Source organism: Rattus norvegicus, chromosome 3 (assembly GCF_021556685.1).
Source record: "Rattus norvegicus strain SHRSP/BbbUtx chromosome 3, alternate assembly SHRSP_T2T, whole genome shotgun sequence".
Taxonomy (NCBI): Eukaryota; Metazoa; Chordata; class Mammalia; order Rodentia; family Muridae; genus Rattus; species Rattus norvegicus.
In genome coordinates this window covers 63,432,077-63,450,518 of record NC_141536.1, presented here as the reverse complement: position 1 = coordinate 63,450,518, position 18,442 = coordinate 63,432,077, and the positions used below count along the sequence as shown (strand labels likewise).

General features: G+C 40.4%; 1 protein-coding gene and 1 non-coding gene across 4 annotated transcripts in view; one reads left to right on the top strand and one right to left on the bottom strand.

Annotated features, from left to right (window-relative positions):
* Cerkl (CERK like autophagy regulator) overlaps positions 1–18,442 on the top strand; it is a 102,073-nt gene that overhangs the window by 68,179 nt on the left and 15,452 nt on the right. For all 3 annotated transcript variants that reach the window (XR_015684440.1, XM_087655141.1, XM_087655140.1), the window contains exons 4-5: positions 5,169–5,232; positions 10,812–10,954. Coding sequence is in view for 2 of the 3 variants with exons in the window: in XM_087655141.1 (XP_087511267.1) it covers positions 5,169–5,232; positions 10,812–10,954 (207 nt within the window). In the remaining variant the exon portion in view is untranslated. The remainder of the gene's footprint in view (positions 1–5,168; positions 5,233–10,811; positions 10,955–18,442) is intronic.
* On the bottom strand, positions 17,281–17,382 carry LOC120101977 (U6 spliceosomal RNA). The gene has a single exon (XR_015685048.1). It is a non-coding gene; the product is annotated as a U6 spliceosomal RNA (small nuclear RNA).

The window sequence follows — 18,442 nt, the reverse complement described above, 5'->3', positions numbered from 1 at the left end:
AACAAGCATTCCTGTTTAGTGCAGTATATAGTTATGGATCCAAACAGATACTAAAGCCTGAATATTGTTTAGGCACACACATAAAAACTTGTGGTGTCTGAAAGCAATACTAATTTTGATGAGGGCTCAAGAAAACCACATGAACCAGCGACTTCTTAAGAACCCAAGGAGGCAGAGAAAGGAGGGTAGCAGGCATATTTAAGTAAAGGATTGATAGGAGGGGGTGGCAAAGGGATCCATGATATCACAGCCTCTTGGGAGTTTTATTTTGTAATTTTGGCTATACCTTCACAAGTTTGAATTTGTCTTGAATATGCCTTTTCCTGTCTTCAAATAACAGTTGACCACTAAATTTCATCCTTTCTTGGTCTTGCCTAGTGGGATGAAGAGAGGCACGTACATGTCAGAAGAGGAGACCCTAACATAAGCTAAAATTTCTTTCGGTTTGATTATCTGTGTTCAATGTAGGGCGGTTGTTTCCTTTCCTATAACCTGAGGGTAGATTCTTTCCGTTGAAGGCTGGGGGAAGATACCTGAATAGGATATGAGTTCTATTAGGGGAGAAGGGTGAAGTGGCTTTGGGAAGGTCCCCCAGCGATGTATCCAGCTTGAGTCTAGACACAGCTGAATCGCATCCCGCACTCAGCGATTTGCTTACCACACCTTGACTTACAGTGGCTGCGGTGTGTTTTATGATAGTGTTAAAATGTAGTTTGGCAAAGATGGGTCCACCAGCTGAATCAAAATTAGGGAAAGAAGATGAGGAAGACAAAGAGGAGGAAGAGAAGGAGGAGGAGGAATGAGAGGAACAGGTGGCAGGGGATGAGAAGGAAGAAAAAGGGGAGGAGGAAGAGGAGGGGAGACATTCAGTCTTGAACTGAATTAGGGATACGTGATTTTCTTCTTACAGTCATATTGGTAATTGAGGTATGCACTGTGTATTTTCCAAATTCCTAAGTATGATTTATGTTTTAGCATACAATTTGTGTTTAACATTATAATGTTCCATATGATTTCAGAAAGCACAATTATGTTTTGTATTTATGCAAAATGGTAATTACTACTTGCCTAACACTCCTCCTGCAGGCAGAAACACACAATTGCATCCTTTGCTTGTGAGGGGATCTTCTGTTGTATATCAGCAAAACCTTTACATTAAAATATTTTCCTTTTTATGCATCAGACATAACAAGCGTGTGGTTGCTGGGAGCTTTCTAACCTTTCTACCTACCTGGCTTAAAGTGCCATACAAGTGTGGTCCTTAGACTAGGAGTTTCATCTTCATGAAACTATGTAGCCAGATTCAATTCACCCTTTTTTTTTTTTTTTTTTTTGGTTCTTTTTTTTCGGAGCTGGGGACCGAACCCAGGGCCTTGCACTTCCTAGGCAAGCGCTCTACCACTGAGCTAAATCCCCAACTCAATTCGCCTTTTAATGGGAAGTAATGTACGAAAAATAATGCAAAAGAGCATGCATCTACTGCATGCCCATTGATTTAACACAGGCCTGCACTGGTGAGTCCAAGTAGAATCGGAATCACATAAATCTTATATGATAGTTTATTAGGAGGCAATGCTGTGGAAGTATTCTACATGATGTGCAATATTACACCTATAGATAATAATTTTTCACACATTTATTTTAAACGCAAATCCTACACATTAATAAATTTATACTGGTTCACTCCGATTTGTGCTGAATCCCTAACCACCTCCAAACATAAATCAGCACTTTTTGGAATATTTTAGTTAAAACTGTAGCCCACCAAGGTTCTACTTCCACCAAGAGAGGCTCTTACCTGGCAAGAGCATCAGCGAGGCCCTGCAAATGCCTAGGAGAAACAGATATTCACTCTAGTGATAGATTGGCCCAACAGCCAAAGAAGAGAATGAATGTTAAGTCCAGGCTGACACATGACATGTTTTTCCCTCTCACTCTCAAAATAAAACTAAATAAAAGGCATTAAAGTTTATACCATTAAAAATGCTAGAGTTTGGAGAGGTCATGGGGTGACAGGATAATGCATGGAACAAGAAAGAAGAGAAGTCAAAGAAAATTATCTCAAGATCAGAGAGTTCCAGTTTCCCTGGTAGGGAGGAGTTGAAGTAGGTAGCATTGCCTACTACAGGGCATGCCTAGTCCAGGGCAGGTGCCTAGCTCTCCCTGTGGATATCAAGGAGCCTAGCCTGGGGCCCTAAGCTAGAGGCAGAGTATCACGTACTGAGCAATACTGACCCTGAAGTGTACTCTCAATGCCTTCGTGCACATAAGAGAAGGTGCTTCCTTCATGCCCACTTACCTATCAGTTGATCCAGCCCAAGGCTACACAGCTCACTGATCAGGAGCACTGCTCGCATCACATTTGCCTGTCTTACGGACTGAATGGTTTTGTGCTAGTTATAAACTGCACAGTACAGAGAACGTGAGAGCTGACAGTTCGCTTCTGACAATTGTTACCCTCTGTAGTTAATGTTGTCCCTTGTAATGCCACAAAAGCAATGCATTCTTTCTGGGGTGGGAGTCACCAAGTTCTGCGCCCTTCTGTGCATTCACAACAGGTACTTTAATCTGCAGTCACCCTTTGCTTTGACAGAGGTGTTAGACCCGCTCGTGGTAATTATCATCATCGCGGTTTAAAGAAGCTTTTCAGAACTTAGCCACAATCACTGTCAGCTCAGAGTCCCTGGGGATGCCTAGTCACAAGATAATTCTGCCTCCTGAAAGAACAGGGCTTATTCAGGAGGAGCACTTATGAGGTCACGCACATGCTTTTCATGGGGTTGTGCTTCGGCTCTAGGTCCCTGTGACTGTGTTATTTCTCCTTTGTTCTGTGTGGCTCTACTTTTGTCGACTTCTTCTTCCTTATTTCACCCAGTCGAAAACCAGGCTACCTGGAGAAATCAGCCATAAAGTGTATGCAATGGGTAGGCGCCCAAGTTATGAAAGGTGCATCTGGCTGCAAATTACAAATTATTACAAATTCATTATGGAGGTTTAGTATTAACCTCAAGACATTATTCACCCAAGACTTTGTTCTTCGAGCTCATAACATTTATGCTGAAGTGGAGTGGTGCTGCAGTGAAAGAACTGGACATCATAGACTCTTAAAATCTCCAATATGGAGAGTGTGGATTTCTTACGATAAGGCAGCAGTATCCTAGTTTAAAAGAATCGCTCAGCATCCTGTCTCCATGATTGTTTGTGGAAGGATGACCGAGGCTCTGTCTGACTGTAGGAACCCTAACAGCCAGTCTTGTTTATTTCGATTCTCCCTACTCCACAGAGTTATATAAACCACAGTTTACCCTTTTCTTTACGATCACTTTTTACTATTTCATATATTCTTTTCACTCAAATATGTTACGTATCCCCAGAGGCCATTAATTTTATTCATCTTGTTAAAACATTTTACACCCGTGGATTTCTTAGTCAATTTTCTTTTATATTTTTTAATATTTTTTTCAGTCAAAAATGTGATTTTCTTTACTTATCCAACACCCATTAAGATCGTTGTGCTTAGGAGCTGGTGAGATGGCTCTGTGGCTAAGAGCACTGGTTTTTCTTTCAGAGGTACTTGGTTCAATCCCCAGCACCCATAGGGTAGCTGACAACTTGTTTATAGCTCCAGTTCAGGGGATCCTGCACTCTTAATCAGGCACACTTGTAGGCAAAATACCAATGTACATAAAATAAAAGTAATAAAAGAATTTTAGAAAGATTTCTGTGCTTAGACATGTTATGTATATGTTAGTGTATAGTCAACTTTCATTTGAGATATTAAAGAAAAAATAGACTGGTTTAGCTCTTGCTTAAATAAAATACATTTAACTAAGCATAACTTAAAAGTGATGTTTGTAAAAACATTTAAATATTTTTTAAAAGTAAGCTTTGGTATAAAACCTAGATGCGAAGACTTCTTCATGCCTTATGTGGTTCTTTATTTAACAACTCTAATGATCTTCAACATATGCATAGGAGTACTTATTACATGCAATGAAAGGTAGTAAATGGTTATATATGTAGGTTATAAATGACTTATCAGCACACATCTTTTATGATAATGTAACCTTGAAAGTTTATGAATATTGATATTTTAATTTTCTTATACTTTTCCTTTAATAACTTCCTAGGGCTTTTTGTTCTGGTGAATATGCTTCTGGAGAATTACAATGTAACAATACTAGATACAGAATGATCCTCTCTGACACCAAGACTAATAATTTTTAACAATATCCAAAAACATCATCATCATAGAAGCTCAAGCCATGCTGGCACCAGGGACAGACAGGCATGAAAGATTAATGTAATCTTGCATATAATGATGCACATTCTTACACAAAAAATCCATCTGCAGTGTCATGTCAGTCAGCAGAAACCTTTGATGGGTGGATACGGCTGGGTTGCCTCTTCTGGCAGGGATGCCCCAGAAAATGCTAAATGTGCTATGGTGCTCCGTGCCATCTGCAGTGCACCCACTCAGCCTGTCTTCACTGGCATTTCCAGTGCTGCATGGGATATTAGCAACTGTGGCAACAGAGATGTGCTGTGACAGACTCGTTTTCTCTGTGGACCTGGACTCTGGTCCTGTACATCGCCCTCCCTCTAGGTTCGGGGGTCTCATCATCTGGATGACAGAACTCTATTTTTCATAACCATCTCCTCTTTCTCCCTTCCTCCCTTCCTCCCTCCCTTCCTTCCTTTCTTCCTTCCTTCCTTCCTCCCTTTCTTCCTTCCTTCCTTCCTTTTTCTTGAATCTAGCAACTTCTGATATATAATCTTATACTAACCCTTTGACTAATTTATTCATGTGAGGTTGCCAAAGTGGTTTAATGTGGACAATTCAATGCCAGCTGTATTTTCAAAATACTCCTGTCCCCAAGCATCCAATTGTCTTATTTTGGGAAAACTAAATAGACAGGCACTAAGAAAAAAATCTCTAAACACTGTGTTGGATATCCCAAAGTAACTTACATAGTTGGAATGACTCTGTGGTCTTTATAAAGCTATAAACCACACCAGACAATGAACAATTAATCCTCTTTCCTATAATTCAGATATTTGAGAATAAATACTGTTTTATGACATGACAATGATATCTTGCCAAACCAAGCTGTAAAACTATAGTTTTTTGGTTTAAATATTCACTTTTGTGTGTATTTTTTTTATAGTAACAGAATATGAAGGGCATGCCCTGTCTCTGCTTGACGAATGTGAACTCCGGGGATTTGATGGGTAGGTTATATTTTTGGTATTCATGTCTGTCCAAATTATTTTAGTAAAAGTTTTGTTAGCTTTTAATCACTTATCTGGGACTGATACTTTTCAGTTGCTAGCCACATACTGATGATTGATGGTAATATATCATGGTCACCCATCCCTCAGGAACTGGCATTGATAATCCAAAAGAAAAATGTAACCATAAATACTGAGAAACTCTACATTTAACGTGCATGTATTTGCACTTATAATCCTAGGAGTTTGGGTTTGGCCATGTGACTATAAGAACACCGATGAAAGCTGTTAAATTCATCATATGGCATAATGATGTTATGGCCCTCTTTTACAAATTTACTGACAGCTTTATAGCTATCTAGTAGTGAATTTTGCTGTGATTAATTATGGTTGATATTTTGTAACAATGTATCTATTTTCTGAATGAATAAAGTATGCTGGCTTTAATTATCTCATAATTTATTGACAAGTAAATGGGTTTTCTTTTTTACAGGTTTAGCACTTTACTATGAATGGATTGTCACAGACTTTTATATTGCATATTCAATTAAGCAGTACTATGAAGCTTTAGTTTTTATTTCTAAGGACGAAAAACAAATCCTTATTCTACGTACCCTGCCCCACTGCCCCCTGTTACCACTGATGGCTGGGCACTTAAAGGACGGCGCTTACTTTCTTGAGGCCTGTACAGCCCCCTACTGTGCTTTCAAGTGTTCTAGTACAAAGTCTCCCTGGTCTGGTGGGACTGCCTCTTCTCTGTTAAAGGAAGACAGTGCCCCAGGTAACCTGAGGAACAGAGCGGTATGTTTGGTTTGCAAGGGGCCTGTGAGATGCTTAGACCAGGGTACCTATCCTATACCTTCAGGGCTGGTAAAGAGCAGTCATGCGCCACACTGTCCCCTATTTGTTGATTTCTTCTTCATCCTCATCTTCAAACCCCTCCTCTTCGTCCTTGACATTGGCAGCCTGGTGCTTCTGATGCTTAAACTACAGGTCGTTTATACTACTCTTGGCCTCAGTGAACTACTCACTAATGCCCTCTCCTGAAATCTAGTGCAGGAAGGCCTTGCCGTGGAATAGGGCCAAGAACTGCTCTGAGATATGCCTGAATAGCACATCTGGATGTGTGGCACTCTGGCCAATGACAGTAAGGCCATCTTCAGGCCCCATGGCAGGACGTTGAACATGGACACCTTGATGGTCTTGGGGAATCCACTCCACAAAGTAGCTGCTATTCTTGCTCTGGATGGCCGGCATCTGCATGTCTACCTCCTTCATGGACGTGGGGCCCTGGAAGATGATGGTCACAATCAAATAGTGGCTGTGGCATGGGTCACCTGTGATCATCATGTTCTTGGCATAAAAACAGCTGTTGTGTGATCTTGGACACTGTCAGGGTCACTATACTGCTGACTGTCCAGGCTATGAGCGGGGTAAAGCCAGGCTTGAAGAAGTGTAGGCATAGGAAGAGCACCATGTTCACTGCCCGTGTACACAGGTCAGAGTTAAACTGGCCAGAGAATAGCAGCTATATGATGACACTACACATGATGGCAAATACCATGTGGTGGCAGTCCCCGAAGCAGGTGTCACAGACATTCATAGAGGCACCGGAAACTTGTTTGTTTCCAGTGCATTGCTAGAGTGTGCTGAAATTGTTCAGTGGCATTTGAACAGTAGGAACAAGTCAAATGAGATGCTGAATTGATTTGCAAATGTCGTGGATTACCATATACAACGAAACATATTACTTTGGGGAGGATATTTGTGTGAGACTTGCTATCTGAGAGCTTAAAAGGGTGGGGTGTATATGATTTTGCCACATGGTGATGGGGAGGAGGCAAGAAAAGACCAGTGAACCTGTGAGGTATATAGAAAGGTGGTTGATCTTCATTTTCCCCAGAGTAAAAAGAAAGCTTTAATAATGCTTCCGATACATGAAGGGAAGTGCTGCCATCAAAGGAAGCACTGAATGAGAGAGAGAGAGAGAGAGAGAGAGAGAGAGAGAGAGAGAGAGAGAGAGGTTGAAAAGGGAGTAAATCTAGATGGGTATACTGTATAAGCATTAGTCACAAGAGAACTAGGTAGGAATTGCTTTATAATTTCATACCTTGAGATGGACAGAAGGATAAATAGGCTACAGTTAAAGATGTTATCTTGGAAGTGTACATTCAAAAGATAAGACTGGGGGAAGTCATGCGGACTGCTGAGCGACTTGTGTGGCAAACAGTCCCAAGCTGAAGTGCAAGGAGACCATGAGGCTGTCTTAAGTCTTTGCTTTGGACCCTGGTTAGATAAAAATTATGGTAACGGACTGAAATGACTCATGGGTGCCCCCAGATTCCTTGCTGGATGTGGTATCTGTCAGCATCTCCTTATGGAAATTCCACCATTACAGGGATTTAGACACCCTCTGCAGAAGGAAGAGAGATTGTTTAAGTGTAGAGTAAGAATTTTCCCTTTAGCTGAACATAGTAATCTTTTGATTTATTTCCCATGTAGAAATTATTTTGTGATATTAAAAGGTACATAGAACTTTTCACTATTACACATTCTTAAACCAAATTGTCCTGTCATATGAACTAGGCGAGTTCCTCAAGTCGCTCTGACTTTATGGTATACTGATTTACTTTGGGTAATACTTTAAAATTTCCATTAGGAGTCATCTATGTTCTAAATATTTAAATGATTCATTTATTTTGATGGGTTCAGTTTTCCTGAACCTGACATGGTTGGATTAATCCACTTAATTAAAGTGTAATTGTAATTCCCCTTACTCAGAAATACACAGAGTACTGTGAGAACACTGGAAACATTCTTTTAGTAAACACTGATCAAGTCTCTTAACAAGAATTGTTCAGACCCAAAATGTCCTGCATTGAACCTATTCAAAGAGTGGCCACAGGAATATTGTTTTGAAAAAAAAGTTTGTACAAAAGATTTAAAGATGGGACATGACCCAACATAGCATTTCATTTTGACCAGGAATGGGATCTCCTTCCTTCAGGAGTTTGGTCTGGGGCATGTCTGTTTGACTTGTTGGTTTGATGTGGCTGGTAAGTTGTGGCTTCTAGGCAGGAGTCTGAGAAGCTACAATCCAAAAAAAGCTTCAGTATAGCTTAGTCAGCAAAGTAAGAACAGTTTGGTGGATGGTGTTTAAGAAATACTATTTCCTAAGATTTTAGAGCTTTTAAAAACGAGTTCCATATGCTTCTGGGAAGACACATTGTGACATATTTCCAAAGCCAAGAGAAACAGCCGAGCAACACTCCTGACAGCTGGTGCCCCACTCCAGTGTGTTGGAGCAAACAGTGTGGGATCCATGGCTAAAATCTGGGGGAGGTTCAGGCTCCATATTTCCCCTATTTATGCTATAGAATGGCAAAGAAGAGAGCGTGTCAGCTGTGTAGACTCAAAGCTCAAAGCGGGAGTTGCACTCACTGTAAGGTGAACACTGTTAAATCAATCTGAAATATTTACGTTATTGTTAGTATACTGATCTTTGCTTTTCCTTTGTATTTTTATTTCAATTTCCTGGATTGCACAACTTGTTTCTTTTGATCATAATACAATGTTACTTGGCTAACATTGACATCTTCTCAATTTGACCTTGGTATCAGTTAATAAGGTTTGTTGCTGTCGTTGTTGTTGCTGCTGTGTTCAGCCAAACTCAGAGTCAGAAAGCGACCTGACATCCAACATTTCAAACTTAACATTGGTTGTGATAAGTGCTAAGCAAACAGTCCTTTTAGACCTTTGCCATTTCTCTTTTAGAGGAGGAAATAAACAAACACCCTGACCCCACTGTTCTAGAAAGAATCATCGTACTGAGGCCAGGGGCAAAGTTTCCTTGCTCTGAGAACAGCAAGATTTATCAGATACAAAGGAATAGTTCAAGTAGCTCTTCAGTGTAAAGTAAACTTATCACAAAAGGGTGAACTTTTTTCTTTTCTTATAGTATCCCATTTGCTGATGTTTTTATACTAAATACATTCCTTGGGCTCCTGTCACAAACCTGGACGTAATCTTAAGAGTTGGGCTAGTACTTTTCTCTCTGCTGTGACAGAACACCTAAGTGTAAACAGGGTAAGGAGGGAGCGGTGTGGTTTGGCTCAGTTTAAAGATGGTATAGTCTTCATGGTGGAAAGGCAGGGCGACAGGGCTGTGAGGCTGCTGGAAACATTGTTTCTATAGACAAGAGGCAGAGAGCTATGAATGCTAGTGCAAGCTCACTTTCTCCTGTTTGTATTTAATCAGGGAGGATAGCCTGCAGGATGTTGCTGCCCATGGTCAACCATTTTCCTCGTCAGTGAATCTTTTCTAGAAATACACTTGTACACTACCCCAGAAGTGTGTTTCTATGCTGATCCCAAACCCACTCAAGTTCACACTGAAGATTAATAGTGACCTAGTAGTTGTTGACGTAAATCGGTATATCCCTTTCTAATTCTTTCAGTTTCATGTTGACCTTAGTGGTTCAAACTGACTTTCAAGGTAATGCAATTCCAATGAGGCTACTTTCTCTGGATTTCATATATAGAATGGAGAATGATACATTCAATGAGAGTGTAGATACTCACTAGTGGGTAGCCATTGGAAAGTTACTTAATCTTTCTAAACCTTAGCTTCCTGGTCTGTAAATGGAGGCTATCAATATCTATTGTCTGCAAGTATCACTTAAATAAGTTAATACCTGGAGAGTATGGAGTATATGTCATTCATATATATATATATATATATATATATATATATATATATATATATACATTTCACTATATTGTGAATATATATATTCACTATATTACATATATTCAGTATATTCATACACAGACACACACACACACATTCACTAACTGATATTCACTAATGGTACTTAATCATTGTTACTTTATTGCTACAGTTATCATTTGAATTTATTTCAAAAGATTTTCCTAACAAAATGTCACAGGTTATTTATTTATTTATTTGTCTGGCAGAATACTCACAGGAAGGGCATCTTTAACTCTAGCAATGAGTTTACATACATATGATGGAGGTCACTTGTAGTCACGTGCTGCTACCCTATGTCTTACAAGAGTCAAGCCTTTTCAGCTAAACCCATGTTTTTTATTTTTGGAGGGAAGAGTTTACATGGTCCTTTCAAATCACACACAGACATCAGCATGTACATAGTCATGGCTAAGGGTTTTAACAGAGTTCATGAAACATTGATAGAGCTCATGGAAAACATTGAAAGCAAACATAAAGTTAAAGAACTGGAAGTGACAAGCCTTTGAACGTCAGCAAGCAAATTCTGGTTAGATTAAGTTGGTATTTTCACTTTTTTAATACTTTGTAAGTCAACCATTTTGTCTATGGAGAACTCTGGAGAATTCTGGTTGTATAAAGGGTATGGACCTGTGCAGTGCTGTGTCTTCTGAGCCATTGAGACAATGGCTAAATATTTGAAGTTATTTTGAGTGATCTTATCCACTACACAGACACAGGCACTGTGTAAGTGAGGTTAGAAAATGTTTTAGATTCTAGATGTCATGAATGTCAACTAATCCTGCTTCCTTCTGCTTGCTTCCTTGTTGAAGTGTTGTCTGTGTTGGTGGAGATGGATCCGCGAGTGAAGCTGCACACGCTTTGCTCCTGAGAGCTCAGAAGAATGCTGGGGTAGAGATGGACAGCTCCCCGACTCTCACTGGAGCTCAGCTTCCACTTGGCTTAATTCCAGCAGGCAAGGCATAGCTATGGGTTCCTTCAACTGCTCCTTGTCCTAGTTTGCTTTCTATCGCTATGACCAAACAGCTTGACTAAAATTAAGTTGGGGAGAAAAGGGCTTATCCCATTGGTCGAGGTGGGGAAGCTAAGAACTGAAGCAGAGGCTGGGCAAGGGCGCTGCTTACTAATTGTTCTCTGTGGCTTTCTCAGCTACCATCAGCCCAGGACTAGCACCACCCACAGTGGGCTGGACTTTCCCATATCCTTCATTAATGAGAAAAGAGTACTTCATAGCCCAGAGTCTCGCCTACAGGCCAGTGTGATATATTTCTCAACTGAAGTGCCTTCTTCTAGTTTGTGTCATGTTGACAAAGCCAAACCCATACAGTGCTCTCGTTCTTTCACCCTGTTTCCTATCTCCTAATATACAGAGTATAGCATGAGTCAAATGGGTCAACTTTGGCTCTGAAATAGCCTCACTTGACTTCCAGTATGTCCTTCCACAGGCATATGTGAAACTTGGGACAAGTCATTTAACCTTTTAGATTTTTTTCTAATCTACATCAGAAGAATCATGTATAATATCCACTCAATTACAAGATTATTGCACTAGGAAGTTTGATGTGCATAAAGGGTATATAGACACTTAAGCAGTAGTCAGTGCAATTTTTATTTCACTATGAAAAAGTCTAACACCTAATGTGTAGGTTCCACCATGGCATGAAAAGATGATATTTTTACCTGCAAAAATAATAAAAGCAAAGGAATGCCCTGGAAGCACTTGCAGAATAGAAAAAAAGCCTTTAATGGGAGGTGATGGTGTCATAGTAGGACAGTTGATGGACCGTCCTGCATGCATGCCACAGAAAGCAGTCTGCGTTTGACCTGAGAAGCAGTAGAGAACTGTGGGACACTTCAGATCCGGGGAACCATTCAATGGAGCCTAATCTAGGAGGATTCATTTTGATGCAGGGTACAGAATTAATTGTGGGAAAGGTTGGGAGAAAGCAGAGGTCCGAGCCAGGGAAATGGAGAAAGGCTATGATTCAGAAAAGAGTATTTTATTATTTATGTAATTCACTCATCCCACTGAGCAATGATAGAGGGGATTCGCTACCTTTTTTCCCACTTAAACAAGTTGGCGTTGCCATCACTGCAGTAAGGCACCATGAGGATGGAAAGGGTCTATTTCATCTCATGGCTTCTTCTTACAGCTCGTAGTGCAGTATGAAGAGAAGTCAGGGCAGGAACTTGAGGAAGGAACCCAGAGGCAGGAAATAAAGCAGAGGCCACGGAGGAATGCCGCTTACTGGCTTGCTCTTCACGGCTTGTCCATCTTGCTTTGTCATGGCATCCAAACAACTTGCCCAGTAGTTACGTGACGCACAGTGAGGTGGGCTCTGTCACATCAATCATCAATCAAGAAGATGCCCAAAGGCCAATCTGATGGGGCATCTTTTCAATCGATGTTCCCTCTCCACAAATGACTCTGGCTTACATCAAGTTGACACAAAACTAACCAACACAGAAGTCATTATGCAAAATTGTTAGGACAAAACTAGGAAAAATATTTTTTCATATGAAAACAAAAAAAAAACATGTGTGGTTGAAGAAAATTCAACGTGTGTTTGATAGCCATATCGTGTCATACATTTAGAATTATCCATGCTATGCGTCTTGCTATTACAGAGATAGCTGTACTAATGTATTTAACATGCGGATGATTCTGGAAGAGATTAGCTTTCAATTATTGTAAATTGTGAATTTACAATAAATTGTATTTGTGATTTTGCAAGTGTATATGTTATTCAGTAGCTACTTATAGAGATCATTAAAGGGAAAAAAACAGAAACGGATCCAAATACCTTTGTAAAATATAAAGTCTTTTGCATAACCAATAATTTAAATGGGGAGAGATTAGAGTACATCTTGACAATTTAAGGCACTTATAAAAACCAATAAGGGTCTTGAAGAAGATAATAAACGGCTCTGACTGAAGGAGGTAGGGAAGAGATGGAATTTAGATGATTGCTTCATCCGAATTTACTTCTTGACCCTTTCAGTGTCCTTTCGGTAGTTCTGCCTGTGGCTGGTGGGAGCTTCCTGGCAGGGTATGTGCCCAGGCTGCCGTGCTTCTCATTAGCACTTGGATCTCTGAGGTCATTCACTAACCACCGCAGCTCAAAAATCGGAAAGTGCACCATCTAAGAAGTGTGTGTGTGACATGGAGGGGAGCTGGTTATAAAAGTCAGTCATTATGCTCATGTCTGTAATATGTAACCAATTTTTTTACAATGCATAATGTTGAGGCCCTGAGGATTTCTGCTGCCGCCCCCCGCCCCCTCCCGCCCGCCGCCCTGCTTAATTTCAAAGCACATTTCACATCTGAAAACACCCTGTTTTTCAGTGGCTATTTCCAGGAATGGCATTGCCATCTTTTTGTTTTGAAGATGCAGCAGGCTGCCAAACCCTGGTAGTTGGATAAGAGTTGCAGCTTGCTAATTCTGTCCAATAGGAAAGGACAGCCACGTGTGGGCTGTTTAATATAAGGATGCTATGCCTAGTCAGAGCTTTTGATGGAGAAGAGGATCAAGAGCTAGGCAGGAAGTTTCCAAGCTGCCGGTGAGGAGACAATCTGCCTTTGAAGCCATTTGCCTCCTGGAGAGAGACACCCAGAGGGAGAGTGTTTAGTAAATTACTCCACTGAGCCAACAGACTAAGCCGCTGAATTATCCTCAGACTCAAATGTATCAGATGTGGGAAAGCCTGTGTTTGAACTGCTGGCCATTAGGAATGGTGCTTGTTGCTATGGTAACTGGTGCTCAGGAACTATACAAACAGTCTGATTAGAAGGGAAGGGGGTTGGGGAGTTAGCAAGGAAAAGCCTGAGAGGACATAAAAATAAAAAAATAAAATAAAATAAAAAATCAATCCTGTTGTTGTAAAACAAGACTTAATCTACACGCTGATGGCTCCGAACCATATATTCCTATAGAGTTTGCATAAATAAATTTCGTGCTTTCCAATTAATTTGAGGAGGATAAAATATTGCCGAGGGACCATTAATTTCTCTGATATTTAAGGCAAAGAGCCGATGTGTAGGCGCTGCTTTCATGAGAATTTTAGATATGCTTGGCTAGGAAGTCATTACATCACGTTTATCTGCTTGGATGTGGGAGACATTAACAGCCTTATGAATATTCATGCTGTCTGGTTAATTAAGTTAATTGTTCTGCAGAAGTGCTTGCACTTCCAAGGACAATTTTATTTATTTATTTATTTATTTATTTATTTATTTATTTACTCATTCATTCATTCGTTCGTTTGTTTGCTGCTTCTGTTGGAGTCCGTGGGTGCTGCCTTGTACTTCATCAGAGTTCCACTTTGTTTTTCATGAAATGCTGCACCCCCAACACCGCATCACTGCAGCTCTCTTTTTTACCACATTTCAGCATGTGTGTGGGAGGGCCGGGGCCGGGGGGAGGGGGGCAACGTTACTTGTAGTGTTTAAAAAAAATAACTTTTCCTGTAAATTAAAATGCTTATCTTCTGCTATTGATGTGAGCAGCATGGTCTTCTCTGTTGTGGACATTTTGTTTTCAAACCATGTATAGTTTTCTGGAGGGGTAAAGTACCTCCTTTAACTTTATGACTTCAGAAGTACTTTCTTCTGGGCCTTCAGGTTTCCTTCAGAGTGCCAAAGAAACTCACGTTCAAACATCAAGGTATGCTTTAATGAGCAGCTGATGAGTAGTTTCTGACCTCTGGTCATAGACGGCTGAACTGTGTGAAATCCGAGGACAGTTGCAGAGCTCGGCAGGTCATGAAAGCAGCGAACTGATCTCTAGCATTCCAAAAGGACTTCCGCCCTCACCGTACTTGAGACCGGCGGGAGCAGTCTGTACATCCCTGGTCATGAGGTGCACCCTTTGCCACTGTGCATAACAGCATTATGTTATGTTTTCTTCAGACTTTCTAGAGGAATTCCTTTACAGTCTTCTAATTAACCCCAGGGACGGAGGAAGTGATGTCATGGGATACTGTGATCAATAACCCTGAAGGTCCCTCTCTAATTATGTGTCCTTTTGAAACCTTAACTGTAAATCTGATGCAGCAAGGAAAAAAAAACGGGTTTGTTTTCCTTCTGGATGATTCCAGATTCATCATGCATCGTGTGGCCAATCAATACAGGCAGGAAAGATCCAAAAGATCTTCGAGAGTTCTAGTCAAAGACACCCAGAGTAAAGGGTTCTAGGCTACTTGTTTGCAGACCAAGGGTTCACACTGAGAAATCCTTGAAACTTACCTAGGTCCAGTCTGTGCGCCCCACCCCCCACCCCTACCTTTTTCTCTCCATCGAACCAGTTGGAGGTAAAACCTGGGAAGGAGGTGGTGTTACGTACGACTGCTTATTCACAGACTGTGCCTCTGTAAAATTCACTTGGGCATCTTAAAAATTACAGGCTGATTCATGATATCTAGAGTGGGACCTAAGAATCTTTTTTAAAGTTAATTTATCTCTATCAGTTGGTTTAAATGGCTTTCCCTCACTTATTTTTAAATTGACTAAAAGCGCTCATAGTCACATGTATGGCATGTTTGGAACATGTGGACATCTTAGAATGACTAAGTTTGATTCATTATCACATGCGCTCCTCCACATACTTCTCATTTCTTGTGTGTAAGAAAATGAATTCTACCCTTAGCAGTTTTCAAGTATGTTACACATTAATTGTACTCACTGGGCTTTACACTAGAACTCCTGAACTTTCTCTCTCTAACTTGGATTTTGCCTCCTTTGTCCAGCATGGCCCTCACTTCCCATCTCTCCACTGCTGGAACCTGAGCCCCTGCTCCCTGCTTCTTTGAGTTCAGTTGTTTTATATCTTTTGTTTTTTTTTTTTTCTGTTTGTTTGTTTTTTCTTCAGATTTCATACGTAAGTGAGATTTTCTCTAGTGTTCATTTTCTGCATACCTGCCTTATCTTACCAGCCATACTATCATACAAATTTGTCCACATTGTCCCAGATCCCCGGGCTGTCATGATTTTAAAGGTTGCATTCCATTGTAAATATATGCCGTATCTTTCTGTATGCATTCATCTAGCGAGCACTGGAGCTGATCCTAAATCTTTGCTCTTGTGAAGATTGATGCGTGAGCAGGGACTCGAAGATAGGTCTGTGACACACTGCTTTTATTACCCGCTCATGTCTCCTCACCCAGCTAGTCACAATACTATTCTTAGCTTTCTGTTCTCAGGTTGTGCGCGTGTGTGTGTGTGTGTGTGTGTGTGTGTGTGTGTGTGTGTGTGTGTGTAAGCAAACACTAGAATAAACTAGAGTTTCATTCTAGGGCCTAAATGCCCTCCACTGTCTATGTACACCACATTTTCTTTACCCATTCATCTGTTGGGGCTATATATGGGCTGATCATCACTTTCGTTACTGTAATCAGTGCTACTGTCAGCATGGGTCTGCAGGTCAGTCTGTGGTATTTGTCTCACTGTCCTTGGACTATTGTGGGTTTGTTGGAAAGCTTCCATGTTGATTTCCAAAGTGGCTCCTGCAGTTTACACTCCTACCAACAGTCAACAAGGGTTTCTCTTTCTCCACATATTTGTCAGCTTTGGTTGCCAGTTGCCTTCTTGATGATAGCCACGCAGACTGGGGTAAGATAGGATCCAGAATGGCTTAGTTTGCATTTCTCTGATGTCTAAGGACAATGGACACCATTGAGCTATTGAGCATCTGTGTTTTTTTTTTCTTTTGAAAACTGTTTATCCAGTTTAACATTGACTTAATGATGTGTGTTTTATGTTTAATTTTTGCAACTCTTTATATAGTCTAGATATTAATCCCCTTTCTGATGTGTAGTAGTCAGAAGAATTTCTCCGACTCTGCAGACACTCTTTTCCTCCTGACGGTTGCACCCTTTGTAGCACAGAAGCTTTAATTTCATTTAATCCATCGATGAACTTTTAGGCTATTTCCTGTACTGTTAGAATCATTTTCAGAAAAATCCTTGCATATGTCTATCTCTTAAACTATTTTACCTGTATTTTCTGGTAGCAATTTTGAGTGTTTTGGTACTACAATCATGTGATTTCTGTCTTTGAGTCCAGTCATGCAACTGTCTTGTTGGTTTGCTATGTTGGGCAAGTCTTATACTCTTGAAATACAATAAATCTGTTGACAACACGTGATCTTCATAACGTTATTTCTTTTGCTACTTTCTGCAGAGAATTTTTATGCACATTCTTCAGGGAAAGAGGTCCCTAGTTTTCTTTATTATTGCTGTGTTCTTATCTTGTTATGGCAGTGGATTTTGTAGAATGGCTTTGGTAAAAATGTGGAATACACCATGAATTTGCATGGCATCATTGTTCAAGGGTCAAGCTCTTCATCTGTTTCATCCCGACTTTAGTATATTGTTACCAAAAGAACAGTTGTTGAGGTTTTAAGTTGTATTTCTACGATTAGTGATGGCCCCACTGGCCATTTGTATGTCTTCTTCAGTAAAATCACTAGTCATAAAATTTACTCATTTTTTGAAAAACAAATGTAATGTCAAATTAAAAGACACATTTGAGTTCCTTGGGTATGAAGTCATTGTTTAATGTAATCACATTTTGGTTAAAGACAGACTTCATATACAGTGATGGCTCTATACATTCATAACGAGGCTCACATGTTCTTGTTGACCAGTAAACACATATTGAGTCAAGGACACTACTGTAGAAGAATTCCCAAGAAAACTTAGAGCTCTGGGGAAATTTTTGAAAGCATAGACCCAAGACATCAAGTAGTTTCCACAACAGAGAGGACTGTTTGTGGTGTATTATGTGGGCAAGCAAATCTATGATGAAAAAGAACAAGCATCCACCATGGGTGTTTTTCTGAAAAGAAACCCCTTCCCCCAACAGGGGCCTCAGCCAGGTCCTTTGAGGAGGATCCAGAAGATGGCACTGCTGAGACAGCAAAGCCTGAAGCAGCTGAAGGGAAAGACAGTGATGCTTGCTATTGATGTCCACAGTGGGCATGTTTCTACCGTGTATGCTAATGTCTTTTTAAAGATTTATATTTAATTTTGTTTGTATGTGGGGAACTATGTGAATGGGAGTGCACTTGGGAGGTTAGAAGAAGGCATCAGAACCCCCTAAGTTAGAGATATAGGCACTTGTGAGTTGCCTGATATGAGTGCTGGGAACTGGATTTCGGTCTTCTGCAAAGGCAGTATGCACTCTTAACAGCTGAGCAATCTCCATGGCCATGATTCCCCTAAGTTTTGAAACAAATATATTTAAAGGGCAAGAAAGTTTATAGAGAAAAAGTTTGTAGAGCAAGGGCATAATAAGAATGTCCATGTTTTAACATAACTATTATTCACAGGCCAGTGCCTTATTGAGCCAGCATCAGAGAAACGTCCTCCAGCAGCGGAACAGTGACCACAGCCATACGTTACACAGAGAAAGACACCTTGGGCCATACAGCTCTAAATGAGATGT